The 15,691-nt window shown below is 37.8% G+C and overlaps 1 protein-coding gene across 1 annotated transcript in view; it reads left to right on the top strand.

The window, feature by feature from the left end:
- PLEKHG7 (pleckstrin homology and RhoGEF domain containing G7) overlaps nt 1-12,725 on the top strand; it is an 80,758-nt gene extending 68,033 nt beyond the window's left edge. The window contains 5 exon segments of the mRNA XM_065888151.1: nt 4,212-4,233; nt 4,235-4,289; nt 6,204-6,357; nt 11,541-11,638; nt 12,618-12,725. Of these exon segments, the coding sequence (XP_065744223.1) occupies nt 4,212-4,233; nt 4,235-4,289; nt 6,204-6,357; nt 11,541-11,638; nt 12,618-12,725 (437 nt within the window).
- Nucleotides 12,726-15,691: the final 2,966 nt, after the last annotated feature.

The raw sequence follows: 15,691 nt of genomic DNA, 5'->3' as shown, positions 1-15,691 counted from the left end.
GGGGAGATGAGAGGCTTAAAAGGGTGCTGGAGAAAGAGCTATGGGAAGCAGTACCCAAAATGGCTAGAAGAGGAGACCAAAGCAGAGAGGCCAGCCTGAAGGCGCCACAGTGACGCAGGATGGGGTGGGAAGAGCCTGGGCCTGTGTTTCTCAACCATTCTCCACCTGTAGACCTCTCCCCTCCCACTTTCGTTTGGAAAGATAACAATCCTACCCTTTCTTTTACAATTTCAAAAATAATTATATCATTGTGACAAAGCCAAATCCAACCAAAACCAAATGTCATGAAGCAAGACACAGTTCTGTGTACAATCCCGTGCCTGTCCCTGCAAAGCTGGCCTCCACCTGGAATCGCCAGAGATTTTATTTCCCCTCTTCCCTCTGTCTACCAAATTCCCAACTGTGAGACCCCCCAGCCTACCCTAAAATGTTAGAAATGGGCGTGGATCGAAAAGGATAAATGTGAGAGCTATTTCAAAGGCAAAAACAGGAGAGCTTTATGATTGATAAAATGAAGAGGAAATGAGTCGAAGACCTTCAAGTGTGCTTATCTATCTACCTGAAAGGTTGGTAGATGACCCTGAGGGTGGCGGAGGGAGTGGGTCAGGGAGTCAGTTTTAGCGTTCAGGTGCGGACGTGATGGGAGGCCATGTAGAGGCTGGATGAACATGACCATGAAAAATCTCTTGGTGAAAAGCCATGTCAGATGTGTATTCACATACCAAGTAGGATGGGGGTGCTTGTCATGGAAGCATGGGTGGGAGACTGGCCTAAGAAGGAGTCGTTATGGTTCAACCCAACTTTTCAGGAAAAGTTTCTTGTAGAGTCAGATGTGGTAGAATGGGGATGACCTACGTAACCATTACTAACACCAGGCTCCTGTCTGACAGCACATGCTGTTAGTCAGATTTCATCAGAGAGGGGTGTGTCATATAGTAGTGTCAAATCAAGTTTAAAGTCACTGGGACTTTGGCTCGGAGTTGGCATAGAGATATGGTGTCGGTGGGGGTAATAGTGTTAAAAGAAACAGGACATCATTTTGAATGGAAGAAGCATTGGACCAAGAATTAGGGGGTCTAGCCCCAACTGTGGGCTTTGGGGAAATTGTTTAAATTCTCTTAATCTCTTCTGTAAATGATGATGATGATGATGATGATGGTGATAGTGATAACCATGACGATGGTATCTACCGCTTAATATGTTTCAAATTTCTTCTAGCCTTAAAAACTGTAGTGTTGAAATTAAGTGCATTTTCTCATTCCCAGAAGGTCCAAGTTTTTATAACTTTTGGAGCATAACCAGCTTCCCACTGGAATTCATGCCAGCACACCCTTCACAAATGCATTACTCCCCACAGACTGGTATTTCTAAATAGAAAAAGAGGTAACGTTCAGACAAATAGGATGGCACAGCAGCTGTAGCACCTAGAGAACACACGTTGTTCAAGCTGCTGCAGAACCAGAACAAGTCAGTGACGCTGCTCTGTTCTCTAGCAGTGTGATGAAAACCCCACAGGCCAGACTCTTTGAGAAAAAATAAAGACCTAATCGAGTTAGAACTGCACACGTGTGTAAGTCTCAGATCTGGTTGTGTGGCACATAGCTTGAAACTCCTGGGATAATAAATGTGAATACTCTAACTTTATGCCTACGGTCTTCCTCCTTAGTCGTCCTTTTTCGTAATCCCGTATTTACTTTAGCACTATCAGTTCTTGAATTTATCTAAAATCTTGCTTCTGTTTATTATGTATCTGCTCTCACTATAATTAAAGCTCTTTGAAGGAGAGATTTTGTCTTATCGATGCATAGGAGGTGCTCAGTATTTGTTGACTGCTTGGTGGAAAACTAGGGCCTTAATAAACGGTAGCTAAAATAATCATCATTTCCTAGAATGAAGTCTAGGACATAGAAGATGCTCATACCTGTTTGTTAAAATACTTGAAGTTAGAAGGAGAAAACAAAGCTACTTCATTTTGACAATGATCATTCACCTAATCAGATAGGAGTGGCAGAGGGTGAGGAAAGCAGTATTTAACAGGTCTTAAAGGTCTAGCCCCATTCCTCACCCTATGTGTTAGTTAGGATATTGAGCCAGCTCTTGGAGAGAGACCGGTTTATTTATCTCGCATGTAAAATTCTGAGCTATATGACAGCTTTACTCCATGAAGCCACAAGGGATCTAGGTTTCTTATGTCCTTTTGCTCTGCCATCCTAGCTAGAGACTGCTTTCTTCTGTGGCCCCAAGATGAGTCACCAGTGTGCCTACGTTCTAGCTCATATTCCATTGGTCAGAATTTAGTCACTTGGTCATATTTAGCTACAAGGAAAGCTGGGAGATGTAGTATTTATTCACAGTGAGCATTTACCCACTAAAACTTGGAAATGTCATTACTACAAAAGAAGGGAAGAATGGTTTTTAAGGGACAACCAGCAGTCTTTGCTGCAGCCCAATTTGCAAAAAGGAGTTTCTAGTAGTGATGGAAAACATTAAAACAAAACTATTCAAGGACAATTCAAGATTGAATAAAATATCTAATTTCTCTTCTATGCAAATACAGAAAGTATCTTTCCTCTAAACTTAGACTAAAAATGAATCCCAGATATTTTATTTATTAATTTAACCTTGGACGTCTCGTTTCCACAGGTAAATGTATAGAGAAAGAACTTCTAGAAAAATATAAATAAAATAGAATAGTAAAAAATATTTACTGATTTTTCTTGTACTTTAAGTGCCTGTCACATCCCCCTCAAGGACTGCATGTTCCTCTAAAATCATTTAAATTTAACCATTTCTTTTTTTTTTTTGGTATGCTAATATAAATTACTATTTTTGGAACTTTTAGAAAGGGTAACCTTTGTCAGATTAATTTTAAATTAAAAATTAATTTAAATTTAATTTAAAAAAATTTTAATTTTAAATTTTTTTGTTTTTTAAATTTTTAAATTTTATTTATATTTTTATACAGCAGGTTCTTATTAGTTATCGATTTTATACATATTAGTGTATATATGTCAATCCCAAGCTCCCAATTCATCCAACCACTACCACCAACGCCCTGCCACTTTCCCCCCTTGGTGACCATACGTTTGTTCTCTACATCTGTGTCTCAATTTCTGCCCTGCAAACCGGTTCATCTGTACCATTTTTCTAGGTTCCACATACATGCGTTAATATACGATATTTGTTTTTCTCTTTCTGACTTCACTAAACATTTCTTTTTCTAATTTCTAAGGGATAGAGTTAAAATGAGAGGGGGATATCTCATTCTAATATTTTATTTCTCTTCTACAAGTATCCCCTTCTTAGAGAAAAGTAGAAAAGCCTATTTGCCTTCAGTTATTATCAAAAGTGATATCAGAAATATATTTGTAAATATAATGCTTCATGAAGATTATTTAATGCTTGTATAGACACATTGTAAAACTTAAGAAACAAATTGTTTTAGTGACTGTCTTAATCAGCTAGGACTGCCATAACAAAATACCACAGACTGGATGGCTTAAACAACAGACATTTATTTCTCACAGTTCTGGAGGCTGGAAGTTCAAGGTCAAGTTGCCAGCTGATTCAGTTTCTGGTGAAAGCTCTCTTTCCAGCTTTCTCAGTGTCCACACGTGGCAGAGAGAGCGAGAGAGGGAGAGCGCATGCTCTGGGGATGACATTCACCCTGTCAGATCAGGGGTCCTCCCTTAAGCTTTCATTTAATCTTAATTATTTCCTTATTCCAAATACACAGTGGGGAGGGGGTAGGGCTTCCACATAGAATTTGGGGGAGATGCAATTCAGTCCACAGCTATGACAAAGTGCCTTTTTTTCTGGTAATGTATACCTTTGCCAATGACCACACAGATGAGTCAAGAGGCCAAAATGCTGGAGTTCTGTTAGTCAATAGATGTGTCCTAGGCTTAGCTGAAACCACAACAAATATCATCCCGGTAACCTTAGATCCACATGAAATGCCTTACAAATACAATGTCTTTAAAGTTGGAAGGGTGGGCTCACATCAAGTCCCTGCCTTGGGGAGAAATCAATTCAACCATAATGCAGTTTTCTGACCCACGTGATTATAGCCCCCTGAGCTGCAAGCCTCGTGTGCCCTGATCCCCGGCCTGTGTTGTTTTCTAAGGGATTCTTTGATTTAAAAGGAAAGAAAAAAAAAAAAACTCTGCTTACTGTTTCCAGCCCCAATTTCATCTTCTTTCTCTCCTCAGAAAGCACAAGATTCCTAGATGTTTTTGTTTCTCTTTGATGATTTCCTCTTAGTTACGAAAACTAAGCGCAACAAAAAGGTAAAATGATGTCGTCTCTAAATAATTCTGCTAAATGAGTTTAGAAATATTTCTGAATAAGTTGAGTTAAAAAGAGAAAAGTTTCGTATACATCAGATCGGACTTTACCCTCTAAAAAATGGAGGCATTTTAAAATACTGGCTTTTTCCATCGTAGAGTGCTGGACTGAAAACAGTAACAAAAGCAAGTCCCATTTCTTAAGGATGTCAAAGGGTGTGTATATTTTTAGAATGACTTAGTCTGTATACTTTCGAGGAGAGTCCCAGAAGCCACAGGACTTTATGCCTGGCCTGCCTCAGCAAATAAAATTAAGATACTTTTGTCCATATCCGCCTTTTCCTCATCCAAATTGACTACCACAACAAAAGCTGCCAGAGCAGGGCCCTCTCTAAACTGTCTGCGGCCAAGTGCTGAGGTGATTATCCACCACCCCTTCTCACGTTCTTCCTGAGAAATGATGCTTTGGGGGCTGCAGGTGGGAAGGAGCCCTGGTCTCTCAGTGTCTGCCTATAATTAAGAACTGCAGAAGCCAAACAAACGTACAGTTGGCATCACAGGGAAAAAATGAGTCACCAGGGGCTAGAGCCACAAAATCCCTTCTAAGAATAGGGATTTCTCCCTTAAGTATTAATGGTTACCATTACTGTTGTTACTCCCCGTTAAGCCATGGGTCTCATGGTCCACCAAAGGCTTTCTATCTAATGTCCCATTTCACAGTTTCCCTGACTGGTGTGTGTGAGTGCTTTCAGGAAGAGGCCTCCTCTACAGCTCTCAGACACCTGCCCTTAGAGATGGGAAGAGGATCTGCAGTATGTTTTTGGCTGTCGGAGATAGCTAATGTTGTTCTAACGCACTCACTTCTTTACTAAACGACTAGCCTTACACAGATGTAAGATTATGAGACTAGATCTCTCTTTCAATAACCTAAGCTTTTAGATGGCATGTTGGTTAGTTGAGCTAAATAATTTAAGTGTCTTTAAGCAATAAAATAGACACCCATTAATCTGTGCATAGTTGATCAGTGGTTGAGGGGGGAATGGGTGTTGGAGAGTACTAAGTCACAGTTTTGAGACTTGGATGGCCTCTTATTTTCAGCTACCCAGGCTAGCGTGTCTGACAGGCAAGCTCTGAAAAATCTCTGTCCCCTTCTAAAACCTGACGTTAAGCACAGCTTACCTTCTCTTTACATAATGGCACAAATCAGAGCCATGAACTAGTGGCCATATTATAAGATAATGTTCTGGTTTCATGCTTCACAACTTGATTCCAAAATAAGTAATGTTATCTGTTTAAAATCCCTCTTTAAATTCTTCCGTCTGATAAATCTGAGAGAACCACCTGGAGAAGACACCAGGTTTCATTTATTTTTTTGGAAGAAGAAATAAGGAATGTTATCTGTTTTAAATTTCTCTTCGCTATTTAATGCACAAATTACTTCACGTACATCCCAATCTCTGACACCCTTTTTTAAAAAAATTCAGTATTTTATATATTCAAAACAATTTCAGTTATTTACAAATCATACAGCATGGAATTTATTTATTTAGATTTTAGTATAAGATCCCATGGACAGTTGGCCAACATGAGGCTTCTCTTTCCTGTTCATTTAACTCAGTACCATAGAGGGATATACTACTGTAAATGAAGATCTTCCCATTGGTGTGATAATGATTTAAATGTTTCCCAGCTATGAAATTACACTGTTATTTATTCAGGTAATTAAACTTGGGGATCAGAAACACTATGCTTTAAATCACTGTGTACTTTGGGAAATGCTTTTCGAGACCCAGAAAGAATAGTAAGCTGGATTTCAAGCAATTGTTTCTAAAAATCAGTTTACTTAAGGATGTACCTGAAGTATGTGCATCAATATTTACTTCCTACTTATTGCATTATTTTCCTCCTTAATTTTAGAAACTTGGAGGCTCAGACCCGGGTTTAATGTGCCCTTCACTTATTCCTGAGCTACAAACAGTAATCAAAGAAGGTGGTTCATGTATGGTGCTCAGTCAGCCCATTCCACTAGGCAGATTGGTTGTCAGAGGTCTCGATCCACTCCACATGTCAGGTGTGTGTCTCTTTTCATCATTCAGCTCATCTGTTTGCTATCCCAGAGTTTTATGTTGGCCTTTTTTGGTAACACGACATGAATCTAATTTAAATCTTCATGAAAGATAATACTGGGTTCCTGTGTAGCTAAATATCACTCACTCTACAGGCTACTTATAGAAAGAGTATTGGACTTGCTTCCAATGTTTGGATGACCCAGCTCTGCCACTTGCTAGCTGTGTGACCCTGTGTGAAGGTACTTAAATTTTCTAAGCCACAGATTCATCTTGGTAAAAGCAGGATAATATCTACCCCAGTGAGCTGTCATGAGAGTTAAATGAAATAATGCAGGTAAAGCACTCAATAAATGATAGCTATTATTAGGATTGTTATTCTGTTAACCATTTTTAGTACTATTGCTATTGTTAAAGCACTGGTAAACCGTGACATGCTATGCAAGCAAGCCTAAGATATTTTATTGCAATTGCTCTATAGAAAAATGCCAGAAATAAATACATAAATATGTACATGTACATACATATACACACATACATCATGTGTATAGATCAGAAATGTATATTTTTATTTTTCAAGCATTTCCTGAGCGTCTCCTGTGAACCAGGCACTCTGTAAGTGCCCTGGAGTTACAAAGATGGAGCTCTCAGAGCAATGAAAGATCAATAAATCCTGTCAGGAAAGCCCTGGGCCTCAGAGGGACTTGAAGGACATTCTGGCCTACTTAGTACTGGGTGGGTGGCAGCAGTGTTCAGAAGGAAGCATCCATCATTCTTTCTTGGGTACAGGCAAAGAAGACCAGCAAAGCCAGGCAGAGCGGAGTGCCTTCCTGTCCCAAGGGAGGAGCAGGAAAAGAGGGAGCACCATCCATGTCCTGCAGTTCCCACTCCAGCAGCCAAGCCCAGAGCACCAGTCATTAGCACAGGACCTGCTTGTACTCAGCAGAGCCACATTACACAGTGAATACACCAATGAATAATAATAATAGCAAAAATTCACATCATTAAGTTATGTAAGTTGTATATTTAAATGTTTAACTCGTGAATGGATGCAAACTCTCTCCCCAAGAGCAGCAGGGCTCCAATGAGGGGAAACCTGTATCCAGAACTAGAGTCTTCTGCCTCTTTTGTCTGTTCTTTCTGTGTCTACTAAGATTTGCTGAAAAGCAACTGGGCAGCCCTTAAGGCCTCTTAGATCAGATTTGGCACGGACCAATCACTGTCACAGGCCAAAGTCTGCATAAACCAGAGAGCTTTCCCGAGCAAGCCTAAAAGGGGGCATCTCAGAGGAGCACAACCTTCTTACTACAGTGGCCATAGTTAGAAGATTCTGCCATGATAAATGGATGTGAGTGGAGGAAGGTGTCAGATCCCCCAAGCAAGAGAGGGAAGCAGCATGGGCTCAGGTCAGCCACAGCCCGGCCAGCCAACTGGACTTTATGGGAAATCTGACATCACAGGATTCCCTTAGGAGATGCATGTTTTTTCTCCTGTATTCCTTTTTCTTTTTCTTTTTAAATAAAATCAATACCTTTTTAAAAACCATACTTCCACCATCTTTTGTTACTTTTTGACTTGCCACTACCATTTCACTTCTGTTTTTTAAATATTTTTCTCATTGCTCTGGTGGTTAACTGTTCAGACACAGTGCATGAGGTAGAATAGCTGTAGAGTGAGAGTGTGAAGTGTGAAAAAAGAAGAGATTGTGCTTTGGAGTGACAGGGACCTAGTTTCAAATCCTGGCTATATTATTCACAAGCTGTGTGACCTTGGAAAAATTCACCTAATCTGTGCCCTTATTTGTAAGTGGGAATTAGTTGACCCTTTTTTTTTTAATTGAAGTATAGTGGATTTACAGTGTTCCAAGTATACAACAAAATGATTCAGTTATACATACATATATATTCTTTTTTAGATTGTTTTCCAGTATAGGTTATTACAAGATATTGAACTTAGTTCCCTGTGCTACAGAGTAGGTCCTTGTTGTTTATTTTATATATAGTAGTGTGTACCTGTTAATCCTAAATTCCTAATTTATTCCTCCCCCACCTTTCCCCTTTGGTAACCATAAATTTGTTTTCTATGTCTGTGAGTCTACTTGTTTTGTAAATAAGTTCATTTGTATCCCTTTTTTAAATTCCACATATAAGCAGTATCATATGATATTTGTATTTCTCTGTCAGACTTACTTCACTTTATATGATAATCTCTAGGTCCATCCATGTTGCTGTAAATGGCATTATTTCATTTTTACGGCCAATATTCCTGTGTGTGTGTGTGTGTGTGTGTATGTATGTATATACACATACATACACATCACACACCACATCATCCTTATCCATTCATCTATCGATGGACATTTAGGTTGTTTCCATGTCTTGGCTACTGTAAATAGTGCTGCTGTGAACACTGGGGGTGCATGTAGCTTTTCAAATCATAGTTTTTGTCTTTTCCAGATATATGCCCAGAAGTAGGATTGCTGGATCATATGGTAATGCTATTTTTAGTTTTTTAATGAACATCCATACTGTTCTCCATAGAGGCTGCACCAGTTTACATTCCCACCAACAGTGTAAGAGGATTCCCTTTTCTCCACACCCTCTCCAGCTTATTATTTGTAGATATTTTGATAATGGCCATTCTGACCAGTGTGAGCTGGTATCTCATTGTAGTTTTTATTTGCATTTCTCTGATAATTTGTGATGTTGAGCATCTTTTCATGTGCCTGTAGCCATCTGTGTATCTTCTTTGGAGAAATGTCTATTTAGGTCTTCTGCCCATTTTTTGAGGGTTGTTTTATAAGTTCTTTGTATATTTTGGAAATGAATCCCTTGTCGGTCACATCATTTGCAAATATTTTCTCCTATTCTGTAAGTTGTCTTTTTGTTTTATGGTTTCCTTTGCTGTGCAAAAGCTTTTAAGTTTAATTAGGTCCCATTTTTTAAATTTTTGCTTTTGTTTTCATTACTCTAGGAGATGGATCCAAAGAAATGTTGCTGCAATTTATGTCAGAGAGTGTCCTGCTTATGTTTTCCTCTAGGAGTTTTATAGTATCTGGTCTTACTTTTAGGTCTTTAATCCATTTTGAGTTTATTTTTGTGTATGGTGTTAGAGAACATTCTAACTTCATTCTTTTACAATAGCTGTCCAGTTTACCCAGCACCACTTATTGAAGAGACAGTCTTTTCTCCATTGTATATTCTTGCCTCCTTTGTCGTAGGTTAATTGACCATAAGTGCTTGGGTTTATTTCTGGGCTTTCTATCCTGTTCTATTGATCTTTGTATCTGTTTTTGTGCTGGTACCATACTGTTTTGACTACTGCAGCTTTGCAGTATAGTCTGAAGTCAGGGAGTGTGATCCCCCCCAGCTCCATTCTTCTTTCTTAAGATTGTTTTGGCTATTTGGAGTTAGTTGACCTATCTTATACAGTTGCTGTGTTGTTTAAATGACACAAAAAGGAAAAAAATACATAGCACTGTGCCTAGTACATAGTAGGTGCTGAATAAATGATGTCAACTATTAATTGTTAATCATTATATTAGAACATCAGAGAGAAAAAAGCTATTCCTGACCATTTATTATCTCCTTATTTTATTTTCTAAGCCTAGCCATACCAGGTCCTTTTGTTTATTAAGCCCTTAGTAGACATATTACAAACTAAACAGATGAGGGATACCTTAAATAACTGAGAACTACAGTTACAATTTTGAGGAACATGGAATCTGAAATCCAACCAAGAACAACAACCTGATCTTTAAAGCCTCACTTACTACAGGGAATTTATAAAGAGAAAAATCAGGGAGTAAAACAAAAACAGCCAGATCTTTTTTCCAGAAAGTCATTTTAATAGGTTTAAGTCCTCTCATCCTAGAGAAGCTGGACAGAATTTCATGACCTTGACAGGCTTTGTTGTGGTAGAATTTAGGAATTATGAGGTTTACTCTATTACAATCTGTAATAGTGAAGTAGTTCTTGCAGTTAAGAAAATAAAAGTCTCACATTTGCTTCGATTCTGAAATGAGGCCCAACTTGCCTCAGTGAGTCTGAATTAAACCCACAAACTGGGCTTCCCTGGTGGCGCAGTGGTTGAGAGTCCGCCTGCCGATGCAGGGGGCACGGGTTCGTGCCCCTGTCCGGGAAGATCCCACATGCCGCGGAGCGGCTGGACCCGTGAGCCATGGCCGCTGAGCCTGCACGTCCGGAGCCTGTGCTCCGCAGCGGGAGAGGCCACAACAGTGAGAGGCCCGTGTACCGCAAAAACAAAACAAAACAAAACACAAACTTCAAGGAACAGAAATAATGAGTGTGAGCAAGCATCAGCTTAATGGTCATCCAGGAAGAGTCAGTGTTCTCCTCCTCCTCTCTGAAGTACTTGTTTGGACCCAGAGCCAGCCCTGGTTTGGTTTTGTTTGTTCCTGAACATAAATTGACTGTAGAAAGAATGTATAGGCTGCAAAATTTTATTCCTGGTGCTGTATAAATAATTCAAGGAAGAAGCTTTCATTTTAAGAGCTCCAGCTGTATAAAAAGAGGAAAATCTGCTCTCCCAGTATCTCCTATCATTTCTTTAAGAGACCAGCTAGGAAATGACAGAACAGACTGTTTCTTTTCAAACACAGAAACCATGCCAACATTTTTTGTTTTGTTTTACATTTCACATAATTTGGTGGATGTTGGATTTTATTTGAGTCCGTTTTTTTGGCTTTTCTTGGACTGCTGTGAAGCATTGAGGTGGTTTTGTATTTTTGCTACATCTTACTTGTTTAACTGTTGTTTTGATGTGACTGCCCTTTAAGTACAAAAATAAAACATTTTTAAAAGGAGTGGTGGAGGTCAAAGAAACAATGATTGTATTATTTTTCATATTTGTATTATCTATATTTTACACACACAAAATCTACCTATTATGCTAAGCTTTTTCCTTGGGAAGGAATACATTTTCCATCACTTAAGCCATAAATGCATTTCCTCAAGCCCCAGAAGTCATTGGCTAAGGAAGAAAAGGTTTTCATATTTAAGTGGTCTCTCTTTGGACATAGCAGTAAAGTCTTGGTCTTGGAATCAGATTCTTTCTTAATCGACATAAACCTCCCACACTCATTAATAAACAAAAATCCAGGTTCATGTACTGAGGAACTGGATTTCATATTAAATGCTTTGGCTTTTTGTCTTTAATCTTTTTCTAGTCTTTGGGCTGAGAAATTCTTTCCTCATACAACATGAAAACAGCTATCGACAGTGTATAGCAGCATTCTTATTACAAGCCCAAACAGAAAACATCAAGGTATGTATTTCAATTTTGTAGGTTTTGATTCTTCAGACTTAAGGAAAAAAATCTCACCCCAAGCTCATTAAGGAACAGTGAATGGAAAGTTTTGTGTATTTTCCTCTCCTGCTTTGGGAAGGGGGGAGGTTGGAAGGAGGGGAAGGATATGAATATCTAGACCATACCAGGCTCAGAAACCTCAGAACTGACCATCTTCTTACATCCCTAGTGTTGACACAGCCTCCCTCATTTTTTCCTGTGGCAGAAGCTCAAGAGCTGCCTCTGACTTCTGGGAGGTCTGTAGGAAATGGGGGAAGAACTGCTTTGGATTGCATGCTTGATTTTTAAGATGCTCCGATCAATTTCCAAAGCCCCAGTATGCACACAGTATGATGCCAGCTTAAGTGAGGGGCTCCTGCAGAAATGAACTGTGTCAAGTCTTCTCTTCACCCTTTGAAACTATGCTACTGTTTTTACAGCTATGGAGCCGAAGAACAGCTGCCTATCTGACTCTGGTTTCTTTATCTTAGAAGTTTCCATTTTTTTCTTTCCCCTGGTAGGCTTTCATCAGGGCAGCAATGTGGCCAGACAATTAATGGAAGACTACATTATTTTCAAGGAGTCAGTTTCCTCCCTCAGTCTGTTTTTCAAGTTATGCCACTGATTAAGAACTTCTGTTACTACACAAAGTGGAAATTCAAGAAATTCAGCTTTCAAACTACTTATATTCCCAATATTCATCTTTGTAATTAGTCGTCATTGACTATTATGGTTACTCACAATTGTTTATCCAACTTGCATACCATATTCATCTAATCCATTTGCATTTTCATATGTGATTAGAGATATTTATGATATATTCGATTTAAGAAAGAAAATGGGAAACATAGGCAAGTGTTTTAAAGAGCAAGTCAGCAAATACAAAGGAAAATATTAATCCAAATATGTGAGAAATTTAACATTCTCTTCTCTCTATATATTTTTTCTTTCTTAACAGAAAACATGGATTGCACAATTAACAGCAGCAATCTCTTGCTTCACCAAGAGTCAGGAAACCAAGAAGATGTCCATATTCACTTTGCCTGCAGAATCCTTGGAAATTTAAGGACCCAAAACAAGTGGCACACCTTTTTACACATTGGGGATTAAGGTATTCTTTCATTCAAACTTGTAACACTTACCTAGTGATGCGCTAAAAGAAAATGTGCATTTTAAAGAAGTTCCAGAATTTAAGCTAGGAAATTTCTCAGCGTAGAGTAATAATGGCTGCAACAAATTTGAACCAGAAGGAATTTCTTGGTAAGTGTATACATGCTGATATCCAGACTACGTTATAATGCTTCAGTCAGGCTTGCAAGAGGGGTAAGGGAAGTATGATGCTATTATAATTCGTAAAAGGTGAATAATCAGGTAAATGCAGTATCAGGAGGAAAACAATGCCCACTGCTTGCATCTGATATGAATTCTAGCATCTTACTTTGTGTATATCTGTAATGAAACCAAGTTTCCTACGTGACTTATAAATCAGCCTTACTGCTCTACAGCCCTACCTCATATAAAGCTTGATTGCTCTTTTAACATACTAAGCAATGAATAATAAGGTCTCCATCTTAGTAGCAGTTTTTAAATTCCTAGTCGCCAACAGTTTATTTATCTCAGGTATACTTTATATAACTCTTAACATGGAAGGAGAAAATCCCAAAGACTAAATTTCATTGTTTTAAGAAAGAAAAAGCAAATATCTGTTCCAGTTTCACCAGTTAACAGTTTTACTTGGGAAATTTCATAGAAATAGTAGGATATCTTTCTCTAAATCTCACTTTTTGAAGAACAGTGGAATTTGTCATAAAACTTCTTTCTGGTTTTGAGTGTGTGTGTGTGTGTGTGTGTGAGAGAGAGAGCACAGTACAGTGACTTCGTCTTATTTGGCAGGACTTGAAACATCGTTAGAATTTCTTAAGAAAGAGAGCTTGAACTATTATCATGGTGGAATATACTATTAACTGCATGTAAGGAACTAGTTCTTATAGTCAGATTATATCCAAAGGAAATCCACAGATTTCAATTTCAGACATGATACCTTTTGCAGTTTCCAAAATGGAAGTAGTAAATTTATCAACTTGGACTGCAAGACAAATTATACCTGAACTGATCTCCTTAAGCTGGAGAATGGGATAGAAAGGATGATGCTTGGGGAAGTCACATGCACAGTTAATTCTTTTAGAAAAATGTGATTTCACCATGTAAACCAGGAAGCATAGACAAGTGTAGCATAACAGTTATTTTCAAGGGCCAAGCACCACTAGAATGGAGGGTCACAGCCCACGTATAATAATGTCATATTTATTAGGAGTAAGTGAAAATGAAAGGGAAAATCAGGAAGGCAGTAACTATGGTCAATGCCTAAGAATAAATGAGAAGAAAAGGCAAAGTACAGGAGAACAAATTTCAAGTGAGTTCTTAGAGATGAAAAATATGTATTTTTTTAGAAAAAAATTAACAATTGTCTTGCAAGGATTTCTAGATATCAGCCAACTTAGGAAAAGAGCAATGGACTAGGTGATCTCCCAAGATTCCTTTTAGTCTGAGTCCAGTAAACATATATTTGTTTATATGTATAAAACTATTTTCTCCCTTAAATCTCATTAAAGGGAGAAAAAGATTGACTAAATTAACATGTAAATTAGTTAAGATGTAAAACAGCTTTAAAATATTCAATATACAAAGAAATATTAGCACTTCTGTATTCACTGCAGCACTAGTCACAATAGCCAAGATATGGAAAAACCTTAATGTTCACCAACAGATGAGTGGATAAAGAAACTCTGGTACGTACATACAATGGAATTCTATTCAGCCTTGAAAAAGAAGGAACTTCTGCAATATGAAACAACATAGATGAACCTTGAGGACATTATGCTAAAGGAAATACGTCAGTCACAGAAAGACAAATACTGCATGATTCCACTTATATGAGATTTCTAAAATACTCAAATTCATAGAATCAAAAAGAGTGGAATGGTAGTTGCCAGAGGCTGGGGGCAGGGGGAAATGGGGAGTTACTAATCACTGGGCATAAAGTTTCAGTTAAGCAAAATGAGTAAGCTCGGGAGATCTGCTGTACTGTACACTTTTACAAGAGTTGTCAAGAGGGTAGATCTCATGTTAACTGTTCTTACCACAATAAGCTAAAACTTAAAAGAATATACTATGTATTTAAAGTGAAATTCTATAAAGCTCACAAAAGAGCATATCTAATATATTAAGTGCTTGAGGATATACATGTTATTGTCTTCAGAGGGAAACACAGAGTAAAATGAAAAATCACTTCTGGAACTTTGGTTCCCAGGGGAAAAAAAATCAGTTAAAAAGCAATGGTACATTGAGCCTTTAAATGGTCACCTGGGTATTAAATGTACAATGAAAGAAGAGATTAATATTGTTTAATATTTTTTAGTTTTGCTAATTTTTCTCAATAATGAATGAAATGAAAAGGGGCTGTCTCGAACAAAATAGCATTAGTAATTTCTCTTGAAATATGAACTTAATTACTATTCTTAGTTGAACATTAAAGCACACCCATTGTGAGGTTGGGCTTGACATATATATATACACTATTAATACTATCTATAAAATAGATAACTGAGAACCTACTGTATAGCACAGGGAACTCTATTCAGTGCTCTGTGGTGACCTAAATGGGAAGAAAATCCAAAAAGGGGATATATGTATACGTATAGCTGATTCACTTTGCTGTACACTAGAAACTAACACAACATTGTAAAGCAGCTGTACACTAGAAACTAACACAACATTGTAAAGCAACTATACTCCAATAAAAATTAATTTAAAATAATAAAGCACACCCATTGTCTATATCCAAGTGCAAAGTTCTAAATCTGTAAATAAATTAATGTAAAGTGGCTAATCTTTTAAATGGACAAAATAATTTAGTCACAGAATATACTAGAAATTATTTTTAATATCTTTAGCATATTTTTTTAAAAAAGCAACAATTCAATAAAGGATTCTTCCATTGTTCTTTATACAGATTCAAATGTTATATAATTT

This window comes from Phocoena phocoena, chromosome 11 (assembly GCF_963924675.1).
Source record: "Phocoena phocoena chromosome 11, mPhoPho1.1, whole genome shotgun sequence".
NCBI lineage: Eukaryota > Metazoa > Chordata > Mammalia > Artiodactyla > Phocoenidae > Phocoena > Phocoena phocoena.
The sequence above is the reverse complement of the archived record's forward strand: the minus strand, read 5'-3'. Positions and strand labels throughout refer to the sequence as shown.